The following is a 24,339-nucleotide window of genomic DNA, read 5'->3' as shown; positions in this document are numbered from 1 at the left end:
GGGCAGCCCTGGCTCCTGTAGTTAACACTTCCACAGAGCTGCAGAATGAAAACATGAACAAGGGCAGAAGGGACTTGGTGGGCTGGGGACCCCGATCAGATCCCTCTGGAACTCAGCCCTCCCCAACCTCGTTGTCCATTAGACTCATTTTGTCCCCATCTCAATAAATGACATCGCCACCGCCCTGTTACTGGAACCAGAAGTCTGAGTGGTCACTCCGATTCTTTAGTCAGTTCATCTGAACATCTTGGGTCTACACGCAAAATATTTTTCATCTCGCCCCTTCTCCACTGCCACCAGCTTTGTCCACCCCACCGTCACCTCCTTTCTAGACTATTGAAGAAAGCTCCATACTCGTCTTCTTGCTTTTCTTCTTAAGCAAGCTATTTTACTGAAGTATAGTATATTCAGAGAAGTGTACACATCGCAAGTGTACACATCAATGATTTTCACTAGTGAGTACACCTGTGTAACCAGCACCGAGGTCAAGAAATGAAACACTCCCAGCCCTTCAGAGTTCCCCACGTGACTCCCCAAGGCCAAACGCTGTCCCAGTTAGATTCATTTTCACCAGTTTTAAACTTTATATAAATGGAATCATGATTCTCCCAACGTGTCCACACTCTAATCTTAGAATCTTTGAATATGTTGCATTACATTGCAAAAGGGACTTTACAGATGTGAGGAAGTGAAGGACCTTGAGTTGAGGAGATGATGCTGGATTATTATCCAGGTGGGCCCCATATAATCCCACATGTCTTTTTTTAAAAAAATATTTTATTTATCTATCTATCAGTCATCTATGTATTTATTTTAGAGACGGGAAAGGAGGGAGAAAAAGGGAGTGAAATATCCATGTGTGAGAAACACATTGATCGGTTGCCTCTCAACCAGGGACTTGGACCACAACCCGGGCTTGTGCCCTGACCAGGAACCAAAATGGTGCCCTTTCGGCCGGCACTCAGTCCACTGAGGCACACCAGCCAGGGCCCCAACGGTCTTTAAACGTGGAAAAGAGAAGCAAAAGGGGTCAGAGTGATGCAGTGTAAGAAGGGCTCAACCTGCTGTTGATGGTTTGAAGATGGAGGAAGGGGGCCATCAACCAAGGAATGTGGGAAGCCTCTAGAAAGTGAAAGAAGCAAGGAAATAGACTCTCTCCTGGAGCCTCCAGAGGGAACTCAGCCTTGCGGACACCTAGAATTCAGTCACTGAGGCCACGTCAGACTTGTAACGTACAGAACAGTAAGCAAATCAGTGCTGTGTCAAGCCACTACCTTTGGGATAATCTGTTACAGAAATGATAGTAAACACAAGTGCTTACTCCTTGTGTCCAGTGTCCTTCACTCAACATTTTATTTGTACTCTATAATCCTCCGATGCATGAGCACACCACATGTTATTTATCAACTATTGATGGACATTTGGGTTGTTTCTGGTTTACACTGTTATTATGAACAGTGCTGCTGTAAACGTTTTTTGTACATGTCTTTCGGCTAATGTATGTACCTATTTCTGTTGCACAAATACATGAACAAAATTGCTGGGTCCTAGGGTGTGCATTTATAGCAGATGCTGTGATGCAGAGGCTGCATCTTCAGGGCTGCCCATTCCCCCAGCTGCTGGAGGCTGTCAGCCCTCTCTGGGGAGAGAGACACCCAAAAGAGCTCCTATGCCAATGCCACACCCCCTTCCCAGGGGCAGCCTGCATCCATTCAATGACTGGTGATGGGGGGGGCACGGGTGGGAGGGGAGCAAATATAAAAACCCTCTCCCTGCTGCCACTTGGACCAACTTGGATGGGTCATCCCAGATTCAAAGCTTCCCAGAAACCAGGGGAGGTTTCGTTGAGGCCGCATCTTAACCCAACTTTTCCCTCTTTTGAGCCTGCTTCCTTCTCTTTCCCTATAGGTGTTGATCCTTTTAAAGAAGTTGAACACCTTGTCACATGTTTATTGGGTCATTTTGGTCATTTGTGAAATTCCTAGTCAAGTCTTTTACCCATTTTTGCACTGAATTGTCTTCCTTTGTCTTGTGGTTTGCAGGTGTTCTTTCTATATTCTAGATACAAGTCCTTTGTTGGATATATTTGCCACATATTTTCAGTTGAGTATGCTCAGGGTACTTCAACAGTAACAGCACATACTGGGTGCTAATAAAAATGAGTTTCATGAATGCTTGAGTCCAAAAACTCCTTTAAGGGAAAGAATGCTTGGATAGGTAAAACTGTATTTGATTTTAATGGGTATAATTGCATATAGGATAGGGATCCCACTCCTGGCCTGAGGTTTCTGACCAACAGGCATTTAAACACTCAACTTCTTAAAGGTAATTGTGAATGAATAGTCATTCATTCATTCAAAGAGTCTTTGTCCAGAGAAGGTATCAATAGGCCAGCTTGTTCTAGGCACTGAGGAACCAGCTGTGGACAAAAGATAAGTTCCCTGCTTTCAGGAGACCCAAAGGGAGAGAAACACAACAACAGGTAAACAGAATAAAATAATTTTACACAAGGAGCCCTGAAGTGAAGGAGGTCATCATGGAGGGAAGGGGCGTGTTGATCCAGCAGCATCTAAACCAGGGCACTACGGAGATCCCGCCCCGGCCCCGCCTCCAGCTTTGCATACGTCTTCTGATTGGCTAACGGTGTCTGGCTCCACCCCGTGGAGCGGGCTGTTGGGGAAGCGCTGGGCGGTTGGGGAAACGCCGGGCGAACCCTGCCGGGATGTAGCCGCAGCTCCGGGTGTCGCCGGGCGGGCCGGGGCAGCGCGGGCCGGAGTTGGGCAAGGGGCGTCCGCCGTGGCACCCGCGTATTCTTAGCGCCCCAGACCTGCCGGCGGACCCGGACCCTTCTTGTCACCGAATCACCCGCCGTCCCCTCCCCTCCACCCTTTGTGCCGCCGCCGCTTCGTGTCCCAGGCTCCGCAGGACCCGGGCCGGGCCAGATCGCCGCGGCGAGTCAGCCCCGTGTGGGCGCCGGGTTAGCGGCCGATGGCGAAGGGGCGCGGCGCGGGCTGGGGCGCTGCAGCCGGAGTCCGCGACGCGGGAGACCCGGCCCGCCTCCGCCGCATTGTCCCGGGCCCCGCACCCCGGCCCTGAACCTCGCCGCTGCAGCGCCCGCCCGCGGGGCCATGCGGAGGGCCTCGGGGATGGAGGACTTCTCCGCAGAGGAAGAGGAGCCCTGGTACGACCAGCAGGACCTGGAGCAGGGTGAGCACGGAGGAGGGGGCAGGAGAGCGAGGTGCGCCCCGCGACCCCGTCCGCTATTCCATTGTTGGGCGGTGTCACCCCCGGGAGGGCTGGGCTGGACCCCGCGACCCGGATTCCCTGGGACGATGCGTGGGGGGAACGGGAAGGTGGAGAGAAGGGGCGTGCTGCCGGGGAAGACCGGGCCCGGGCCCGCGGAGACCTGCAAAAGTCGGGAGACCGCTCTTCCTCTTTCCCGATGGACAAGGGCGTACTTCATCCAGCTCGCCCACCCCAACTTAGAGGCGGGAGTTGCCCAGGGCCCCTGATGTTGTCGGGGCACCAGAGTCCTGACTGGAAGTCTTTGGAGGCAGGGAGGTTGTTTTCCTGGGAGGGGTGGAGTGTGTGGGGGAAGGGGGGGACTTATCCCAAATCCAGCGACACCCTTCCTTCGCTGCCAGAATTCCTGAGCTCTAAGACTCCCAGAAAGTTTCCCCAGCTCCCTTCCCCTCCACCCAGGGAGGGAGTGGGGCTGCAGGGACCCTGCCAAGGGAGAAATGGAGATTTGGAGTCATCAATCTGGCTTCCTGAGGGAATGGTCCCCTGGTCCTTCCCCTCCGGTGCCCTCACAAACTGCTGGTGGTGTGGAGGGGGTCAGGTGTGGGAATTCTGAGCAAGCGCCCAGCTTAGAACCTGAATAAAGAGGGAGCCACCTACCCCTCCATCTGAGGGCAGAGAGAGTGAGTCGAAGTGGGTTAGAAGCTGGTGATGAGGTGGCCGAAGTGACATCACTCCGAGTAGGGGGCGGGCTGTTGGGGACAGGAAAGAGGAGGAGGCCTAAGAGGGTCAGGGCCAAGGCCTACCAGAGTGGAGTCAAATCCACCCTCTCCTTCCCAAGAACGCCTCCTTCTGGAATGGTCAGGGCCGGAAGGGTGTCCAGGAGGAGTGGCCACAGTCCCCCGCAAGCCAGCATGTGCGGACACGAGTCTGGTCCAGTGTGTGCAGAGACTCCTGCTCTGGGGCTCCACCCACGGCCCCGAAGCCTGGCTTTGCCCTCATGGGAGGCACCTACCTAGATTCTGGAGCCTTTGCTTCCTGGCTCTGACCCACATCCCCCTTTGGCCAGATTTGCTGGCAGGTGAGGATTGGTCCTTGTGCTCAGGAATGTGGGGAAATCCGAGCCTCTGGGGGAACTAGCGTGGGAACTATCCGGGTGCTGGGCCATCCCCTGCCATACTCTATGCCCGGAGTCTACCCTCAGCTCTGCTGCCTGGAGCGAGAGGCCCAATTCTGGCTGTGACAGCCCCTCCCTAAACCTGGGCACTACCCCCACCCCCAAATGTTGCCTCCCACAAACACCTATCAGGCTCCACTTAAGTGTCAGACACTATGCTGGGCACTGGGAGTAGCGCCAGCCCTGGGCCCCTGAGTGGACCTGGGCAGGTGGAGGTGGGCCTGTCATTGAGTATAGTTGGCAGGATGCAGTGAGAGGGCTCCATGGAAGAGGTGGGCCCGGAAGGAAAGCCTGGAAGCCGGGTGCCTCGGAAACGACCTCTGGGAGACAGATGCTGATATTCTTGCTGTCTCATTTCATTCTGCACCCTTAACGAAGTCTCTGGGCGTCTCTGGCACTGTGCCCGGCCCAGATGTGGGAGGAAGGAGACCAGAGAGTAGCAGTGGGAGATGTGCTGCTCCCAGAGAGGGAGAGGTGTCCAGATTCCCGGCTGGGCTGGGTGCCCGCTCTGGGCCAGGGTGAGGGGTGGGCCCAGCCGGCTCCCTGCTCTGGCCTTGCTGCCCCAGAGCGGTCAGCTGCCCCTCAGGCTCCCCTCGTAGCCACCAGAAATGAGACAGTCTCAGAAGACACTGGAGCTTTGCACCAAAACCAGATGTCTGCTGCCATGGCTGTGTGCTGAGCCCGGGGAGACGCCACATTCCAGCGGAGGGAGCAGAAAGGAGATCAAACTAGCAACTGTGGCAGAGCCACAGGGGCGCTGCAGCGGGCCCAGCCAGGAGGGTTCCCACAGAGGCCCCTTGGAGCTGCGCAGTGGAAAGGTGCTCCCTGGGCTGAGGATGGCAGGCAAGCATTCGCGGGGGAAGGGACGCTTGTGCAAGGCATGGAGCGACGTGGGAAGACCACACGTGGCTGGAAAGAAGGACTTAGGTAGAGTGTGAGCTGGGATCAGAGGAAATCCCAGGCACAGGTGCTGCGGCACCATCCCCGTGGGGCCCGCACGGAGGGCCGATGGTGGCGTGAGTGTTCACCAAAGGTCGGCCACGTTGGGGATCAGGCGCCTGTTGCGTTCTCCTTCCCTATACTCAGTCCCCCAGTTCTCTGCCCAGCTGCTCCCCAGTGCCTCAGTGGCCCCGGAAGCAGTTTGTCCAGCCAGCCTGGTCCCCTCAGCCACGCTAAGATAGGCCCTGACTTCACTTCCAAAGCTTGGCCGTCGAGGTCCTATTTGACTTTGATGCTGTTCTGTCCCAATAGCAAGGTTCTCGGTTCTCACTGTGTTCCCTCTGCCCACTGCCACAGCACCTCTAAAAATAGAAAATGCCATTAATTATTAAGCGCTGGCACTCTTTCTCTTCCCGCCTGCCTCCCCATCTCGGACCTGGCTTGGCAGGCCCTGTGGGTACCACTCTCCAGCCTGGGAGATGGTTGCTGAGTCATGGATTTGAAGTCCCGGGCACCTGACCTTGAGTCTCAGCCTCTGAAGAGAGGTCTGGCGTGGCAAGGGGAGGAGGTGACTGGATCCCAGTTCTGTGGACCCAGAGTTCCGGACGTCCATACCCTGCGGGCTATGTGCCAGACACCCGCAGCCCTGCCAGGTGGTAGATGGCCTCCTCCCTCCCCCCAGCCCCTTTATCTTTGTCTCTCCTTCCCTGTGCCTGTTCTCTGTCCCTTTCCTACCTCTCTGCTCCGGGGTCTATAGGGCCCCACCCAGACCCCAACCAGTGAGGGGCAGCGGGATTTCAGCGTTTCTTTTCAAAGACATCTGCCTGTCTCCCGGCCATGCCCTCTCAGGCTTCCGGGGCATTGCTCCTGGGCAGCATCTCAGCTGACCGAGGCGGAGAGACTGCTGAAGCCTGTGGCAGGAGACCCAGGAAACTCCGGTCCAGGAAGGGGAGGTGCGGTGGACTTAAGCCCAGTGCTTTCCCTGGCTTGGTCCGGGGATCTGGTTGTGACAGGCTGTTTATCTCGCTGGCACCCAGCCCACCCCATCGCCCACTCCCAGGCCTCCCCCTGCTCTGCTCCATGGGGAGCTGCACTCTCCCTGGAGCCCTCAGTTTGCTGGCGTCCCTTCCCTGGCACTTGGCTGTGCTCAGTCCCTAGCTGCGCAGCTTCTGTAATTCTCTCGTGATCCCTCGCGGCGGCTTTGACCAGCTTAGCTTGCATTGTGATCCGGTTTCCCAGAGAAAGTCCCTGAGACTCTACCCACCCCAAAGAGCTTCTTTTGTGTTCCCTTATTCCCCATTCTTGAATCACTAGGGGACCCAGGTCACAGTCACTGCCTTCTGAGGGCCATGTCCCTGGTTTTGAGTGTGACTTTAGCTGCCCCGGCCCCCGCCGCAGGAATGCACATAGCTCAGATGCTCGCCTGGGAGGAGGACGAGCAGAAAGTGCAGTGTTCACGACCATTTTTCGCTCCACCTGAGTCGTGGCTTTGGACTGTAGGTTAAGCTGCAAGGGATCCACACAGGCCACCCCCAGAACCTGTCCCCTGACACCAAGGCATGTGCCATCAGTAGCAATGGCGTCTTCACAGGCTACCTGACAGTCCCCGAGGGAGAAAATGATGAGTGTGATCCTAGGAGTGGTTTTGCTGGGCCCCTAAATTTCCAAGCACTCAGCATAGCATGGGGCTGCAGATCCATGGCCCTAACGTCAAACTTCGCACTTTGTAGACTTGCCAAACTTACAGTTAATAAATTTATACTGCAAGTGTCGTCATTCCCCCTCTAGGTGGGTGGCAGGTAACTAGTTTTTCTGGGCAGCATCATCAGAAGGTTAATTGCTCAAGGCTGACCTGACATTTGTATGAGCTAGTATTTTGTATAATGGCTAAGGCAGGTGTTCAGGACAGCAGCTGTGTTTGTTCAGGCAAAGTTATTGTTACTGCAGGTTTGCACTCCTCAACCAGGGAACTCCTCTGGGTGACACCTGGGCACAGGGTCCTCCCCACCCCCGACTTAGGTCCTGCCTGGAGGCTGCACTCAGGCTGTTTTAAAACCTCAGCTCCCTGTGTGGAGGCAGACTCTGGGCTTGTTTCCAGGGAAAGGAGGTTTCAGAGAGGGGCACGTGTCACTAAGGCCAAGTGCTCCTTGAGCCTGGTGCAAGGGACCTGAATTCTTCCAATATGGCTATAACCCAGCTGGTGACCTTGAGCAAGTCATTCTTCCCTCTCCAGCCTGTCATCCATAGAATAAGGTGGTCGAGCCAAAGAGCTTTGAAGCCTCCTCCAGTTCTAATACCCAGCAAGCCCTGTGCCCCTTCCACTTCTCAGTGAGCTCCTAGTCACCCCTCCGGACCCAACTCAAACGCCGCCCATCGTCTGAGCCTCTTGCTGTGCCCGGGAAAAAGGATCTCCCTCACTTGTCGTCCAAGGCACTTTGCGCCTATGTCTTATCATTCTGTCAAAACAGACTTACATACCTGCTCTGTGCCAGGTACTGTTTTAGGTCCTGGGAATATCAGTGAAAGAAACAGGCAAAATCCTGCCCTGTGAGCTTGCAATTAATTAATCAGGAGAGATGAAAAGATAAATAAGCAAATTGTTTGGTAGGTTAGATGGTGATTTCTGCTAAGAAAAACTTAAGTGGGGAGGGAATGCTGGCGGGGGGAGGGTACAATTTTAAATCAACGGCTGGGGCCTCCTGGAGAAAGTGATGTTTAAGTCCAGACCTGAAGGCAGAGACGGAAGAGCCCTCAAGTGTCCGGGGAGAGCGCATTCCAGGCAGAAACCACAGCCAGTGTAAAGGGCAGCCCCTGTGTCCTGGTCGTCTTGGGGTCCCCGGGCCCAGCTCAGAATGAATGCTCGGAACATGAATGGGGGTCCTCTGGCTTCCTTCTCACACTGCTCATTGCTTCCCCCACCCTCCGCCCCTCCTCCCAGACTTGCACTTGGCCGCGGAGCTGGGGAAGACGCTGCTGGAGAGGAACAAGGAGCTGGAGGAATCTCTGCAGCACATGTATGCCACCAACGAGGAGCAGGTGCAGGAGATCGAGGTGAGGGCCTTGGGCCCCGCACACACTCCCCCACCTAAGTCACCTATGTGCAACTTACAAAAAGACACAGCTTGCACGACTCTCCCGGGCGGTCCTCTGGCCCCACAGTCTTTACCCCGCATTCTGGGCACAGGAATGCCCCAAAGCAAACCTGTTCCTAGAGGTGGGCAGAGGCCCCGGCAGAGACATTTCCCTAACCCTCTTCCGAAAGGTTCCTCACCCTCTGTCCCCTCCCCACCCCCAGTACCTGACCAAGCAGCTGGACACGCTGCGGCATGTGAACGAGCAGCATGCCAAAGTGTACGAGCAGCTGGACCTGACAGCCCGAGACCTGGAGCTGGCCAACCAGAAGCTGGTGCTGGAGAGTAAGGCTGCCCAGCAGAAGATCCATGGGTGAGGGCCGGGTGGAGGGCTGTGGGGAGGAGGGGCGGGCAAGGAGAGGCCCGGGACGGGGTGTGCACGTGGGTGTGTGGACCGGTGGGCGTGACTCCTGCTCCTTCTCCCAGAAGCTCAAGCTGGGAACCTGGGATAGTAGTGAGATTGTCCCTGTAGATTTGGGGTGGTTTAACATTCAGGCTATACTCCTATAAGCAGCAACTATGCAGCAGGCTCTGTTCAGGCACCTAGGGTACAAGGGATGGGGATACAAAGACACTGTCCCACTCTGGGAGCTCGCAGCCCAGGAGGGAAGGCAGGCATGTGAATATCTCATTGCAATGCAGGGTGATAAGTGATAAAAGAAGATGTACAAGGAATGGAGGTGGTGCAGAGGAGAGATGGTGGGCGCGGCCTGGGAGGCATGGGAGAAGGGTGGGTGCTTGCAGTGCCCCATCTGACCTCAGTACCAGGCAGCATGGCTCAAGGTTGCCCATCTGTCCCCAGACGCATGTCCCCCCAGGGCTGCAGTGAGGAGGGCTGGCCGTGTCCCCTGAAAGTGCCCCCCATGCGTGTCCCCCACCCAACCCCCCAGGCTGACGGAGACCATTGAGCGTCTGCAGGCCCAGGTGGAGGAGCTGCAGGCCCAGGTGGAGCAGCTTCGGGGCCTGGAGCAGCTGAGATTGTGCCGGGAGAAGCGGGAGCGCCGGCGCACCATCCACACCTTCCCCTGCTTCAAGGAGCTGTGCACCAGCCCCCGGTAGGTGAGGGCGCCGCTCGTGGGTAGAATTCCTGGACCCTGGACGGCATCCGCACGTGCCCAGGACTGCCATCCAGGGGAGCGGGGGGAGGGTGGGCACCGGGCAGCAGGTGGGAACAAGAGCTGGTGCATTGCCCAGGCCGTCGGCGAGACCGGTCCTGTTGCTAACAGCAGTCGGCAGCTGGTGTCCGCTGAGCACTGGCCGTGTGCCCGCGACTCTGCTAAGTGTTGTAATAGTCATGGCAGTGCCGCGAGGAGTGTTTTATCATCCTCACTGCTCAGATGAGGAAATTGAACCCCACAGGTTATGTGCCTTTCCCAGGCCGCCGGGTTAGTAAGCCAGAACTCTGACCCAGGAGGGGTTAACTACTGCACCTCTCAGTTCCCATGAAACCTCAATGGGATGACTTCTTAATGTAGGAATACATATGGTCTATTTTGTGGGTTTGTTGTTGTTGTTGTTGTTTTTTGCATAAGTGTTGAATTTTTATTTTTTTAATTAAATGATTGGGGTGATGCTGGCTAATAAGATCACGTAGGTTTCAAGTGTGCTTTTCTATGATACGTGATCTGTATGTTGTTGCACTGTCTGCCACCCCCCAAAGTCAAATTGTCTTCTGTTACCCCCTTCCTTCTGGTAACCATCACAGTTGTTGGTGTCTATGAGCTTCAGTTTTATGTCCTCATATGAGTGAAATCATATAGTTCTTAGCTTTCTCTGACTGACTTATTTCCTTACCATGTTATTCTCAAGGTCCATCCATGTTGTCGCAAATGGCAATATTTCATCTTCTACGAGTAGAAGTACGAGGCTGCGTAGTTTTCCACTGTGCATGTGTACCACATCTTCTTTAGCCAATCCTGGTGTTTCAGTAAGGGTGCTGTCAAGAGTAACTGAGGGGCGATTAATAAAGAGGTGTGGACAGGTGTAGGAAAATGGGCGCCCCAGGCTTGCTATGGTGAGAAGCCGTTGCATCCCTAGGCTGCAGACGGCAGGGTGCAGAGCCTAGACGGCATGGAGGATGTTGCACTGATCAGGAAGGAGCCTGGGGGAAGACATCCCCACTGCCTGCGTCTGCTCCCACTCTCCGATCCCCTGGCGGAGCGCCCCCCCCCCCCCCCCCGACGGAGCTCGGGTAGCCTGGCTGAAGTAGGCCGTTGGGGTCAGAGGGCAGAGGGAGAAGGGCCTGGAGTGGCTCTAGAGGGACAAACAATACGCAGCTCAGTGGCCTAGAATGATGTTAAGTGTCGGGTGCCAGGCACCCAGGCCTTGCCCATGACCAAAGCCTCTGCCCACCTGCCCCTCCCTCCTCCCAGGTGTGAGGATGCCTTCCGCCTGCACAGTTCCTCGCTGGAGCTGGGCCCCAGGCCCCTGGAGCAGGAGAATGAGCGCCTGCAGAGCCTGGTGGGAGTCCTGCGGTCCCAGGTGAGCCAGGAGCGGCAGCGCAAGGAGCGGGCGGAACGCGAGTTTGCGGCCGTGCTCCAGGAGTACGCGGAGCTGGAGCAGCAGCTGTGCGAGATGGAGGGCTGCCGCCTTCGCGTGCAGGAGCTGGAGGCCGAGCTGCTGGAGCTGCAGCAGATGAAGCAGGCGAAGACCTACCTGCTGGGCCAGGAGGATCACCTAGCCGAGGCCCTATTGGCACCCCTCACCCAGGCCCCTGAGGCCGATGACCCCCAGCCAGGCCTCGGAGATGAGTTCGGTGTCCAGGATGGTGTCTCCTCCCCGGCCACCTCCCCGGGCCACTCCGTGCGCAAGAGCTGCAGCGACACGGCGCTCAATGCCATCGTGGCCAAAGACCCAGCCAGCCGGCACGCAGGCAACCTCACGCTGCACGCCAACAGCGTGCGCAGGCGGGGCATGTCCATCCTGCGTGAGGTGGATGAGCAGTACCACGCGCTGCTAGAGAAGTACGAGGAGCTGCTGAGCAAGTGCCGACAGCACCGGGCTGGGGTGCGGCATGCTGGCGTGCAGACCTCGCGGCCCATCTCCCGGGACAGCTCCTGGAGGGACCTCCGGGGCGGCGAGGAGGGCCAGGGGGAGGCCAAGGCCATGGAGAAGAGCCTGAGCCAGCACTTGGAGGCCGTGGACAAGCGGCTGGAGCAGAGCCAGCCTGAGTACAAGGCGCTCTTCCAGGAGATCTTCTCCAGGATCCAGAAGACCAAGGCCGACATCAACGCCACCAAGGTCAAGACCCATAGCAGCAAGTGACCTGCAGGCCCCCCCAACCAGGGTCAGGCCATGGGTGCCTCATGCCTGGGCCGTACTGCCTCTGGTGAATGAGGGAGCCTCTTTGCGGCAATATATCCCAGTGGAGGCCGCTGTCCAGCCCAGGGAGCCGGCGGAGGACCCAGCTTGTTCGCTGCTGAAGTGGGAGGTGGTCAACATGTCGACACGCCTGGCCCCTCAGGACCCTCCATGATCCTGTGTCAGCCCAAGGCACAGCTAAGAGTTACAAAGCCAAACACCCCTGCTTCCCTCCCCTGGCTTTCTGACCCCAGATTTGTCGCCAGGCTTCTGAGAGCCATGCTGGACCTAGTTTGCTTCCCCCCCACCCCCCAAAGTTTGGTTTCTTCTTTTTGAGAGATTTGCAATGTAAGGTCCCCCTAACTCCTTGCCACAACTGGAAACACTTGAAGGGGGACCCCAGAGCCCGCCGTGGCAGGTTCCTGGGGCCTCCTGGACCACCCGCTGCTTCTCCCCGGCTCTAACCGCTGTCATTCCTTTGGCACCAGCTGTCCCACCCCCAGGGTCCTCATCAGGTCAGAGATGGCCTCTGTCATGCAAAGCAGAACACCTCTGCCTGGCCTCGAGTGTCCCCCACCCTGGCCCAGGTGAGGGTGGCCTTTCTTTTGGAGACCCTCAGCCTGGCACATCTGGAGCCACGCGAGGGGCGGGACAGAGCGCCCCTCGCTGCCATATGTGAGCGAGCGGCGCGCCACTGCCCTCAGAGCCCTCCTCCTTGGGTTCTACCCTGGAAACACCCTCTGGGCACTAAGCCTTCCAGGGGCCTGGGCCGCGGGGAGCCCCCTCCTCTGCACGCTGCCTGCAACGCATCAAGTCCGGCCTCCGCCTGCTCCCGCCTCAGGGACCTTACCATGTCTCCCTCACTCCTGTGCTCCCCACACGCTGACCTCACCACAGGTCACACCTGCTGCCCCCAGAATGTGCTGCAAGCCAGTGGCCGCAGCTTCCGCCCTGCCCCCCTTCCCTGGGGATGGCCCAAGACTCCCACCCCACACTGAACAGTATTTAAAACGGGACTGGGAGGGAGAGTGTGTCTCCTTCCTCTCATAAAATGCCTGCTCTTAACCTCCTGCCTTTGCGGGGGTCTCTTGAGGACCCTGCTGGGGCTCAGCCTATTGTGAAGGCTTCAGAAAGTCCAGCTTCAACTAGGAGATGCCCAGGTCCCCAGCTTGCCCTGAGCAATTCAGGGCTCCCAGTTTCTGCCGCCCACTCCCCCTGAAGCCCAAGCAGTCAGGGGGGCCATCCAGCCCGGGGAAGGCGGTGGCCCTGGCCTCTGTGCGGGGAGCCCAGTGGGCACCTTCATGCCTTACTCACTTCTAAGGGGTAAAGGGGTTTTCTTAATACGCTCGCCGGACCTCCCCAGAGGTGCCAACCTGCTCTCCGGGCGGCACTGTGATGAGAGCTGTCGGCTGGTCCTTCGGCCACACATCTTGGAACCCTTTGTCCTTTGGAGCCAGGCGGCTCCCAGCCCTCCATGTGTCTCTGTCATCTAGGGTGGAGGGGGTGGGGTGCATCGGGGTGGGGGAGGGGCTCCTGCCTGTTCGATTCCCAGTTCTGTAGCAGCCGACCAGCATCACCTTTGAGGTATACATGAGAGAAATATATTTACAAATGCTTTATTCTCTTCTTTAATAAAAAAAAAAAAAAAGCACCAGTATTCTAAAAGCAGAAATGGCCCTGGAGCCATGGTCCTATCTCTGTGCGTCTCACACACCTGCCTTCCATCAAACAGCTCTGAAGGGAGAGGACTTTCTGAGCCCCACTCCCGGCACGGGTGGCAGCCACTGAGCTCTGAAGAGCAGGTCTCAGAAGTTGTTTACTGAGCGCCACCCATGAGGGCCATGTTGCCTTGCAGGGCACCCCATGCTATGTGGACCCCCCTTGCTGGAGGGAATTTTGCGGTTCCCTCCTCCCAACCCATACCTGCCAACACATTCAACTTCAGAAGCCAAAGAAAATGCGTCTGAATCTTTGGGGCTCAGTTTCTCGTTGCCTTCTCCACTCTCTCGCTTCCATGCAGAAAATTCGGCGGACCCTGTGGACCTCACCCCCACAAGGAAAAGCTTCCAAAATCGTCCCCTGGAGGCGGGCTCAGGGACCTCGCCCCAACAGCCCTCCCCGCTCTTCCTGAAGGAGCCGGGAGCAACCTCCCTTGGCCCCTGCAGGTGAGGACGGTGCGCTGTGGTGTGGGGAGCCCAGAACCAGGCCCCACATTGGTGGTGTCTGCTTTCTAAATGAACTGACCAGCACGCAAACGGCTGTCGGATTTTCCCGTCCTGCTGTGACCCGTCTGCAGCGGGATGGGGAGCACAGTGGGGCAGCCGGGGCAGCCGGGGCAGCCGGGGCAGCCGTATCCGAGGCGCAGAGGAAGCTGTGACTTGTACCTTCTCTCGCCTTTCGAATTCCCCACTGGATATATTTTCCCCCGGCCTCCTCTTCCTTCCTGTCACCATTTTGTCCTTCCTGGGCTCCCCTCCCCCGCCGCCCCAGGGTCTCTCCCCTGCTTCCTTCCTCTCCCAGCCCGCCAGCCGTCCCAGAGACCAAACACTGGGTAAGAGGAGTTGTGCCCCCTTCCCCCCACTACCCAGGAAGCAGACCCCCGCCTGTGCCCTCCCTGCAAACAGCTGGAAGCCTGGCCGTGTTTTCAGGTAACTAGGCAGAGAGGGAAGCAGCTTCTGGGAAGCAGGGGGCAGCTTTGCCCACCCAGGCCAGGGGGCACGCTCCCCTGCCTGCCCAGCCCCTCGGGAGAAGGAAGGAAGGTCTGGAACTGAGCTAGTCCACCTGGATTTCCCAGCCAGTGCTGCAGAAAAAAGAAGATAAAAGCTATCAGGTCTCTGAAAGTAAAAGGAAGTTCCTTCAAAAAACCTGTACACACTTAGCACCCTTAGTAACAGCCAAGTTTTGCTGCCTGCTGACAGGCAGCTATAAAATCTCTTTTACTGAGGGGGATCCTGAGGCTTAGAGGTTAAGTTAGTAATTCAAGAGCACATAGAAATGTTTGAACCCAGGCCTCACCCACTCCCACTGTGCACTACTGCGCAATCCCTATTTCCATATAATGTTGAGGCTTAAGAGCCATTCTGTCCCAGGGCACTCCAGAAAAGAAAGGAAAATCCTGTGGACCCCCAACACGGCTGTGGCACTCCAACTCCGGCCACCGAGAAGGGCCGGTGCCTGCAAGCTCCCCAGCTGCCAGGAAAGCCTGGATGATTCTTTCTCGCCTCTTCCCCCTGCTCACCTCTGTGAATGTCCCTTTTCTGAAGTACTGTCTCCACCTATGGGGGACCAAGGAGGGGGAAGTAGGCTGGCGTCAGCCTTTGTGCCTACCATTTTAAGGGAACAGGTGGCACCTCTCAGTCCCGTTTTTCCCAGAAGGGCCTCTATTCTGGATGGTTCACCGCAGCAGCAGGTGAAAGGAGCCTGGCGGCTGCTCTCTCTGCCCCCTCCCCCAGGGTAACTTGTCTCATTCTCTCCTGTACGTGCCTCCGCCCCCCCTCCCAGAATCCAGGGCGCCAGATGGCCCGAGCAGGCTGTGTTTATTTGGGGCCAAGGAAACCTGCAGCTTCCTTTTGCTATCATTCTGAGTCAGGCACAGGGCTGGAGCTCAGCTCAAAGTAATGATTGAATGGTGGTGACTTTGTTATTCATAATCCCAGAGCATGGACCTGGACGAGCCCTGGCTTTGCTCCCCTGAGCAGCTTATTCCAGTCACCATGTAGATACCTCTGTTCCCTCTGAGGCCTTGGGACTAAGTCAGACAGGAGGGACCCAGGAGACTCCCACCCAACCCAGAGCCACGCTGCCCTTTGGGGTTTACAAAGCCAGGGTCTGGAGGGCAGCGTATTCCCTCCTAAACACTGCCTGGATCAATGAGGCCAAGACCGGAAAGCCCTGGTTTGATAACAATCTCCTGTTTCAAACAGCCAACATCCCCAGGGACATATTTTTCTAGGTAATTATGCTTTTCCTAAAAATAGAACTCTTCATTAAGAAACAACCACTAATATTACTAATCTCTAACATTCATCAAGCTGTTTTCATTTACCACACTGCCTCTCAACAAAGTAACTCAGTCAATATTTAGCTGTTTCTAAACACTGCTTACTCTACTTTGAACCTTCCTTGGAGTTACAACTTTTCAGTTTTCTAGTTCATGTCTTAACATCCCTGCAAAAGGGCTCTGCTTAGCCTGTCTGGCTGTCTGCAGCTCCACCTACTTCCTCAGCCTTCCTTTACCTCCTGGCTAGGAGAAACCCACCGGGCTCCACCGGACTGCTGGTTCTCCCACAAAGGGGGGTGGGTGGGGTCCACTTATATGTTTATTTTAGAGAGAAACTTCGATTTGTTGCTTCACTTATTTATGCCTTCGCTTGTTGATTCTTGTATGTTTCCTGACCGGAGGATCAAATCCGCCTCCTTGGGTATCAAGATGATGCTGCCCTGCACTTCTTTCTCCACCTTCCTGCGTCTCCTCCCATCTGGTTAATTGCCCTGTAGACTTTTCACACACGTGCTCAGTGCGGTCTTGCTTATACGCTGCCTTGTGAAATGAAACTGCATTTACTAAAACTCAGCTCTAGCGGATCTCAACTTTTAAAAACACATTCCCAAAGAACTGGTCCTAACAATGTTTTATGAGCACCTATGATGTGCTAGGTTCTGGCTGCTTGGGATCCAGCAGTGACCCAGTGCCTTCCTGAAGCTTCTTGCAGTCTGGCTGGGAGACAAGCAATAAACAAGTAACACTGAGTGATGTGAAAGAAAGAAAAAGATTAAAAAAAAAAAAAAAAGACAGCAGGGTAAGGGGGATGAAGATGAACTAGGCCAGATAGGGCTGGCCTCCTAAGGAACGGTGTGAGATATGGGGGGAGAGCGGTCCGGGAGGAGAGGTGAGAGGGTGTTTTGGGGGACACGGATCTGGGGGTTCTTTCACCAGGAGCCTCCCTTGGGCGCTCACTGGCTGGCTAACGTCTTCCCCACCGCTGCGGCCGACCTCAGAGCGCCAAGCAGGCCTCCCGGAGACAGCCGATGGGGACGTTCCAAGACCAGCCGCGCTAGAGCTGCGCCGAGAGCTCAGCTCGCCGCTTCCCTCGGCGCTAAAAGTCGCGCGGAACCAAAGTCCAGAGCGAAACACGACGTAGCGGATCCCGGAAGGAAGAGCCCACCGGAAGCAGCTCCGAGACTCGAACATGGCGGCCGCCCGGGGCCTCCGCTGGGGCCTGAGCCGAGCCCGGGCCTGGCTGCTACCACCACCCGCGCTCTGCCCCCGCCGGGAGCTGCACAAGCAGGTAGACGGCACCGAATTCCAAAGCATCTACAGTCTGGACAAGCTCTACCCGGAATCGCGGGGCGTGGACACCGCCTGGAAGGTCCCGGTGAGCCGGGAGGGCCAGACGGAAGGGGCGTTTCCTCGCCTCTGGAGGGTGACGTCAGGAAGCCGGGGCCCTATTGGCCATGCGCGCCGTTCATCGAAGGGGGGCCACCTTGGAAGAGAGCTGGTTGCCTGAGCAACCGAGAACGGGGGCCCCTGGGCGGTAGGCGCCCCGGGAGGCTCGGAGTGTGGGGGTGCTGGGAGAACACGCAGGACCTTCTTACGAGACCACCAGCTTTTCCACATTAGTTCCCCACCTTTCAGACCCAGATCCTTGCCCCGGGGAAAATGAGGGCATTCTGGCCCTGCAGAGTGGGCAATAAATGCAGGAGGCTGCCAAGTTGTTTGCTCCCTTCTAGAATCTTGGAATGTTACACTGTCTTAGCCTCTAGTAACCCCAGCGCACGTGAAGAAGCTGGTCTCCCATTCGTTTCCTCAGGTCGCATTTGATCACAGCCCGTTGTGTGCAGGCTACAGCTCTGGCTCTGGCTCTAGCCCTGGCCGGGGAGCAGGAGAGATAGCACCTAGTCAATTCTGTTGAGTTTCCACGAACAGGACTGGAAGAGAACGTTCGTCGATTCATTCACTCAGTCAACAAAGTTCTGTTGAGAGCATGCTTTGTGTAGCACACTAGGCATGGGGATAGAGTAGTGAACAGAACACAAAAATTCTACTCTTTGTGGAGCTTGAATTCTAAAGGAGGGAGACAGCAATAAGTAAAATAAGTAGTACAGAACATGTGAGATGGTGACTTACTTTGGAGAAGATAAAGCCCGGAAGGAAGAAGTGTGCTGCGGTAGGGGGTGGCGTTACGGTTTTAAGTAGGATGGTCTGGGAAGGCCTCTGAGAAGGTGATGTTTGAGTAAGGACCTAGAAGGAGCAAGGCAGGGAGCCATGAGAATAGAAGGGAGGTGGACATCCTGTAGGGGACAGCAGATGCAGCCACCTGAATGCAGTAGCATGCTCTGCTTGTTCAAGGAACTGCAGGCAGGCCCATATGGGGACCTGCTAGAGGATGAGGCAGAGGAATGGAATTATCCAACTGGGCTTAACAGGGCTCACTCTTACAGAGCCTTATAAAGAGGAGACTGTGGAATGACAAGGGCAGAAAGGCCAGTTAGGAGATTGCGACAATCCAGGCGAGAGATGAGAAGCAGGGTGGAAGCAGTAGGAATCATGAGAATTGTTCGGGCTCTAGATGCATTCTGAAGGGAAGGCCTCTAGAATTTGCTAAGGGATTTTCTATGAGAAGTGAGAACAAGAGAGGAGTTGAAGTCTGGCGCCTTGAGCAATGGAAGGATTAAGTTGTCATAAATTGAGGTTAGAAGGTTCTTTCATTTCGCAAAAAAGAAATGACTGTATGCCTGCTGTGTCAGACACTGTTCCAAGCTTTGCAGAGACAGCTTCTGTTCAAGTGGAAGGAGCAGGCAGTAAACAAGTGGAGAAGACATACAAGCTGTTGAAAAGAAATGACCAGAGCAGTGCGCTGCCGTCGAGAGTGCCTGCGAGCTACTCAGTGGGAGTAGGAGAAGTTCTCTCTGCGCTTGGACGGTTGAGGCATCTGAGAGGAGGCCTCGAAGGGCTGTTGGCTGTGGGTCGGCAGTTGAAGGAAAAAGGTGTGAGTTTGCACCAGGAAAGTTGGGAGTCACCAACACAGAGGATATTTTTATCGACACGGAGGAAATGTTCTAGGGAAAGAGTAAGAGTGAGAAGAGAAAGGATTTCAGGGGCACATCAGTGTTTAAAGGTTGCAAATAGCAAGCAAAGGAGAGCGATAAAGTCCTAGGGAGGGAAGAGAAAAAACAAGGTCGCTCAGAAGAAGGTGCTGTGTGGAGGGCCTGGTCCATGGCCTTCAGTGCGGCGGAGAGGCAGAGTAAGATGAGGATCCCCCAACCCCTGAAATAATTCCAAGATGAAAAGGGGCGGGGGGTGGAGAACAGGACAGGCGAGGCTACTTTTTGAGATCGGTTGGCCAGAACCGCCTCAGAGGGGCAATGTTTGCCCGGGGCCCGTGGGTATGAGGCTCAAAGGCTGAAGGCCACTGCCAGAGGAACGGCCGGGAGAGGCGTGGAGGCAAGAAATCCTGGAGGGAGTGGCTCAGTGTGACACAGACTCTAAAGGCAGAAGTGCTAGTCACCGTTCAAGGCAGGCAACCTCCTAGGGGAGCAGAGAGAACGCGATGGCCCACCAGGTTTATCACTCCAGGCCAGCAGAGGGTGTTCCTGTTGGAGTCCCCCGATGTATGTGTGCTGTGGCGCCCACCCTCCCTCTTCCCAGCAGCCAGGCCTCTGATGGTCCCACGCAAGTTCGGGCGGGGGCAGGGAGGGCTGGAGACGTCAGCTCCATTTTCCTGGAGGAGTGTTTCTGAGATGCTCCGTCTGGAGTCTTGGGAAGCTTTTTCTGTCCTCTGATAGGATTTCCCTGGGGTCCTGGAAATAGCTGTATTACATTTGTGTCGTGGCTTTACATCATTTCTTTGGTTGCCCTGGACCAGTTAGGAGTCACCCAGCAAGTAATATTTATTTGACACTGTGTACCTTACATTCCAGGATGACGCAAAGCAAGCCAACAATGACATTCCTCTGGGTAAGTAATTTGGTTTTATTTAAAAAATCAGCCATTTCCCCCACCCCTCACACATTCCTTCCAGGTCTTTTCAGCCTGATAAAAGTAAAGAAACTGTCTTTGGGTGTGCAAAGGTGCAGTCCTTTCTTGGTTTAGAATAGCAAAAAACAGAAACAAAAACAATGGCACAGCCGCTCTGGAGTGCTGTGTGGCTTGAACAGAGAGCTCTTCCGTTCTTGTGGCGTGGGATAATCTTAACAATAGCTGAATTGATCCTTAGGTGGAGAAAACAACGTACAGAAGAATATGTATAGTAAGCTAGCATGTGTGTCTTATGTGTATATATATGTATGTCTGAAATATATACATATATTTCTCTATAGGTACATAGATCCGAAAGGATGCACAAGAAATTGGGTAGGAGGACTGCCTTGGGGAGCGGAGAGGGAAGGACACACTCATAGGGACTTCTCCCAGTAAACCAATTGTGCAGCCATCATGCGTGAGGCAGGGCCTGAAAAGATACAACCAGCCCTTTTCCAATTCAGAGAGCTTGTGACCTCCCAGACTGGGAAAGAAAGTACCAAAGGCGCCAGCTCCCCATGGCCCTTGCTCAGGTGACACTGAAACAAAGAGGCCAGGTGACAGCTACACAAGGGAGAGGACGCCCTGTGACCGACTTGATCGCTTGCAGCTGAGCCCTGAGGTGTGCACATGCCTGGAGGCAGGTCTCAGAACAGGAGGCTCCAGAGCTGTCTCAGGACATCCTTCCGGAGACAGGGAGACGAGTGGGAGGTGGCCGCGCTATAGCTCCTCGGTTGCCAGCATCGCTCCTGTGTTCTGGGAGGGTCATGGGCATTCCTGCGGGGACAGGCTTGGTGGTGGCACCAGCCAGACCTCGGTGGCCTCCGTGGACACAGGCTGTGTTGCTGATGCCGTGGTTGGAGTGCTCCCCGTACAGTACCGCGGGCACCCGTCACCTAAGCTGTCGCAGGAGGGAAGCGCCTCAGAAGCGGTCCCGAGATGGGTCACTGCTGGCCGCGGGGGCCTGCTCTCCACCGCCAGGACGCCACAGTTGTTTGCCACCCAGGCTTCTTGCCGCCCAGCTTCTAGTCACCCGGAATTTTCCCACTTCCCTGCTCTCCTCAGACAGTACAAGGCTGCTTGTCATGAATTACAAAAATAGAAGGAAGAGCCCTGGCTGGCGTGGCTCAGTGGATTGAGCCCCAGCTTGCGAAATGAAAGGTCTCGGGTTCCATTCCCAGTCAGGGCACATGCCTGGGTGTGGGCCAGGTCCCCAGTGGGGGGCGCACGAGAGGCAACTGATGGATGATGAATCTCTCACACATTGCTGTTTCTCTCCCTTTCTTTCTCCCTCCCTTCTCCTCTCTAAAAAGAGATAAATTAAATCTTTAAAAAAAATAGAAGGAAGAAACCTCATTTTACAGATTGCAAACAGACACACAAAACAGACCCAGAGAAGCAGTGGCACTTGGCCAAGAGCACATAGTCGGTGGCTGTGCCAGTGTTAGAAGCAAGGCCCCCCAGCTCCAAATCCAACGCTCAGTCACCCAGCACTGACCAAGCGCTAGTCACAGGGAGTCCGCCGTGAACACGTACCTGCCCTCTGGGCGCCTACAGGCTACTGGACACCATGTCCCTCACGTTTTAAAATAAAACATTAAACTAAGTGTGTCCCTTAGGTTGACCTTCTGAAAGTCTTTGCTTTAAAACAAAGTGCAAAAAGCTGGGACAGCTGGAATGTATGGACCAGAAGCAGACGACCTGGGTCATAATTTCATGTCCTCTGCTGTCTGTGACCTTGGGAAAGTCGCTTAGTCTTGACTCTAGTTTTGACATCTATAAATAATCTCTTCTTACTCTACTGATCTCAATGTTAATGTTTATATGTACATATATATGTACGTAAAATATACACGTCATTGAGAGGGATATGTTACATTTTGCCATGGGATAACCATTTCTTTGGTGTGCCTTTTATTTTGCAGATCGTTTGACAATATCTTATTGTCGGAGTAGTGGTCCTGGAGGCCAGAACGTTAACAAAGGTACAGGCACCTTGCCGTTTCCTTCGGTTGGAAGAGGGACTTGATTCTGTGTTTACAGTCATGGGGAATAAAGAGTTTCCGTTTTGGGGGTTGGTTGTTTTTTTTTTTTTTTGTTTTTTTTTTGAGCAGAAGCTTAAATGCTGCCAGTTTATAATAATCCTCTTTATTCTTTTAAATGTGGCCCAATTCTCAGCCCGAGCTGTGGGTTGCCGGGACTCGGGTTGGCTGTGAGTCTCCACAAAGGGCAACCCGGCGCGAGCTGGCAGCTGCTCTGAGAACAGGCCACCCGCGTTCTTGTGGAGCACCCCCGCCCCGCCCTTCTCAGCACCCAAGGCACTCACTGTAAGAAGGGCACCGGGCATCTAGATCCTGGAAGTTTATTTTTGTCCCAAAGTGTCTCACCATCTTGCGGGCTCATTCCACGACCAGCTTTGTGTCCCCACGTTGACAGAGGATGGAAACGTCCCTGGTTGGGTTCCTCGCCTCCCCTCCTTTCAGGATGCTCACCAGCCACCCAGGCGCCGAGCCTCCCTAGAGTCTCAGTGCCCCGTGCCCCCTTCTCCCTTTCTTCCCAGTGAATTCCAAGGCTGAAGTCAGGTTCCACTTGGCCACCGCAGACTGGATTGCAGAGCCTGTGCGGCAGAAAATAGCTGTCACGGTAACCGCCGCCCCTTTTTTTTCTCTTGAATCCCTCCATCGCCTTCATTGTTTTTATTTTTTAAAAGATTTTATTTAATTTTAGACACAGGGGAAGTGAGGGAAAAAGAGAGGGGGAGAAACCTGGCTAGGTTGCCTCTCCTTGGCACCCTAGGCGCGCGCCTGGACCTGGGTCAGAACCTGCAGCCCAGGCACGTGCCCGGACCGGGAATCGCACGTGTGATCTTTGCTTTGTGGGATGATGCCCAGCCAACTGATCTACACTGGTCAGGGCATCCCTCATTAGCTTTTAAACCTTTACTCAGTAGAACCCTGGTTTTCCTTTTGTTGCCTGCAGCATAAAAATAAGATCAACAAGTCAGGAGAGCTGATCCTCACCTCTGAATGCAGCCGCTATCAGCTCCGAAATCTGGCAGATTGCCTACAGAAAATTCGAGACATGATCGCTGAAGCCAGCCAGCCAGCCAAGGAGCCCTCCAAAGAAGATGCTGCACTATGGAGAATCAGGTACCAGAAAACACCCCAAATTTCTTCCAGCTGAGTCGTGAGGGAGCAGCACAAGGAGGAAAGGGGGCAGGGTCAAGTCCACGCCCTCCCAGCAAACGGGCAGAAAAGCTCCTGCGGGGGAGAAGCCGGGCCCGGAGTGGTGGCTCGGGAGCTGCCGCAGGCTGACTTGGCGGCTCTGCTTCCCGCCGAGCTGTCAGCTCCTCTCGCTGCTTTGAAAAGCGCTGACTGGGCCCCTGGGCCTAACTGTGCTGTTTTTCTTTGCAGGATAGAAAGGATGAATCGGGAAAGGCTGAGAAAAAAGAGAATCAGTTCTGCTGTAAAGACAAGCAGGAGGGTAGATATGGACTGAAGTCGCCCTCCAGAGCTGGCAGACACCCTCTGCAGGGCACCCAGGCCGCCGGCCGAGAGCTTTGGTGCCGTTGGGAGACTGACGTGCTGCTCGCGGTTGCTGACACTGCTCGTCTCTGAGACTGGAGCTGTCTGGGGATGTTCATTCGGAATGAGGGCGGCAGGCACTGGCTGCCGAGGTCCCTACGGGCAATGACATGTTGTCGAACCTTAATTAGCCACCGTATGTATGAGCGTCAATAAAATTCTAAATACAGAAGGCGTCTGTTCTTCAGAATGCTTCAGAACAGGATTCCTACCTTTCCCTCGGTTGAAATCTGCCTGCCTAACAATTCCTGATCGGCGCTGACTGCTTGTCATGGCCTGCGGGAAACAGGGATGAGCGAGGTGTGGGCCCTCAAGGGACACACAGTCGTTAGAAGCTGAGACAGGCGAGTGGGCAGCAGAGCTGGGCCTCGAAAAAGGTGCAGCATTTTAATCAGGACAAAGGCGGGGGCCATGCCAGTTGGAAGAACAGTATGGATGAAGAGAACCAAAGAAAAGGCTGGGCGGAGGAGACAATGAGGAAGACCCTTGAACGGTGGATTTGTGCAGGGGGGCCCAGGAGCGACGTCTGGAGAGGGAGATGGAAGCTCAGTGTGGAGATTCTTGAATTCAAGTTCAGCAGGTTAGGTTTTAAGAAATGTAGGTAACGGGGAACCACCTGAGTGGGAAGGAATGCCATGTGTTAGGCACTGTCGCAGGCTCTAGGGTTGTGGGAGCCGGAAAAGAGTGGATTGGAACTAGAAAAAGGGTTTTGCAACCCTATGGGTGGGGAAGCAGCCAAACCAGCACAACGGTAGCAGGTTGCTCTGACATGCTTGAATTTCATAGAATATTCTCTATTATTTTTATCTAGTTCACTCATTTGACAAAATGCATTGTGATCCTCTAAATGCAACATCGTGGATGTAGTAATGTGTACACTATATGTGAGCAGGAACCTCATTCATGTGAGTGTAAACAAAGGGAAAAAGCTTCAATAAATGACTTAGA

At 55.1% G+C, this 24,339-nt stretch overlaps 2 protein-coding genes across 4 annotated transcripts; both read left to right on the top strand.

Annotated features, from left to right (window-relative positions):
- The first annotated feature begins 3,033 nt into the window (after nucleotides 1–3,033).
- Nucleotides 3,034–13,275, top strand: CDR2L (cerebellar degeneration related protein 2 like). The gene is made up of 5 exons (XM_054593310.1): nucleotides 3,034–3,207; nucleotides 8,295–8,407; nucleotides 8,652–8,800; nucleotides 9,378–9,542; nucleotides 10,860–13,275. Exons 1-5 carry the CDS (start codon nucleotides 3,129–3,131, stop codon nucleotides 11,749–11,751), a joined length of 1,398 nt encoding a protein of 465 aa, XP_054449285.1. The 5' UTR covers nucleotides 3,034–3,128; the 3' UTR covers nucleotides 11,752–13,275.
- Nucleotides 13,276–16,955: 3,680 nt separating this feature from the next.
- MRPL58 (mitochondrial ribosomal protein L58) lies at nucleotides 16,956–23,557 on the top strand. Of its 3 annotated transcripts, none has more exons than XM_054593246.1 (6): nucleotides 16,956–17,075; nucleotides 19,708–19,744; nucleotides 21,733–21,792; nucleotides 22,368–22,450; nucleotides 22,787–22,956; nucleotides 23,221–23,557. In XM_054593246.1, exons 1-6 carry the CDS (start codon nucleotides 16,977–16,979, stop codon nucleotides 23,303–23,305), a joined length of 534 nt encoding a protein of 177 aa, XP_054449221.1. In that variant the 5' UTR covers nucleotides 16,956–16,976; the 3' UTR covers nucleotides 23,306–23,557. The 3 variants fall into 3 exon arrangements, with proteins under 3 accessions (XP_054449221.1, XP_054449223.1, XP_054449220.1); XM_054593248.1 differs by having other exon boundaries at nucleotides 16,956–17,162; nucleotides 23,226–23,557; XM_054593245.1 differs by having other exon boundaries at nucleotides 16,956–17,162.
- Nucleotides 23,558–24,339: the final 782 nt, after the last annotated feature.

This window comes from Pteronotus mesoamericanus, unplaced genomic scaffold, assembly GCF_021234165.1.
Source record: "Pteronotus mesoamericanus isolate MK-2021 breed Mesoamerican mustached bat unplaced genomic scaffold, CSHL_Meso_final scaffold_408, whole genome shotgun sequence".
Lineage (NCBI taxonomy): Eukaryota > Metazoa > Chordata > Mammalia > Chiroptera > Mormoopidae > Pteronotus > Pteronotus mesoamericanus.
Note: the sequence above shows the minus strand (reverse complement) of the source record. Positions and strands in the feature narration are given on the sequence as shown.

Bases quoted from the DNA above. Each gene is read 5' to 3' on its own strand.
- CDR2L (XM_054593310.1), top strand. From the start codon at position 3,129: ATGCGGAGGGCCTCGGGGATGGAGGACTTCTCCGCAGAGGAAGAGGAG. The intron at 8,801-9,377 runs GTGAGGGCCGGG...CCAACCCCCCAG, and splicing joins GCCCAGCAGAAGATCCATGG to GCTGACGGAGACCATTGAGC. The intron at 9,543-10,859 runs GTAGGTGAGGGC...CCCTCCTCCCAG, and splicing joins GAGCTGTGCACCAGCCCCCG to GTGTGAGGATGCCTTCCGCC.
- MRPL58 (XM_054593248.1), top strand. From the start codon at position 16,977: ATGGCGGCCGCCCGGGGCCTCCGCTGGGGCCTGAGCCGAGCCCGGGCC. The intron at 19,745-21,732 runs GTAAGTAATTTG...TTTATTTTGCAG, and splicing joins CAACAATGACATTCCTCTGG to ATCGTTTGACAATATCTTAT. The intron at 21,793-22,367 runs GTACAGGCACCT...CTTTCTTCCCAG, and splicing joins AGGCCAGAACGTTAACAAAG to TGAATTCCAAGGCTGAAGTC.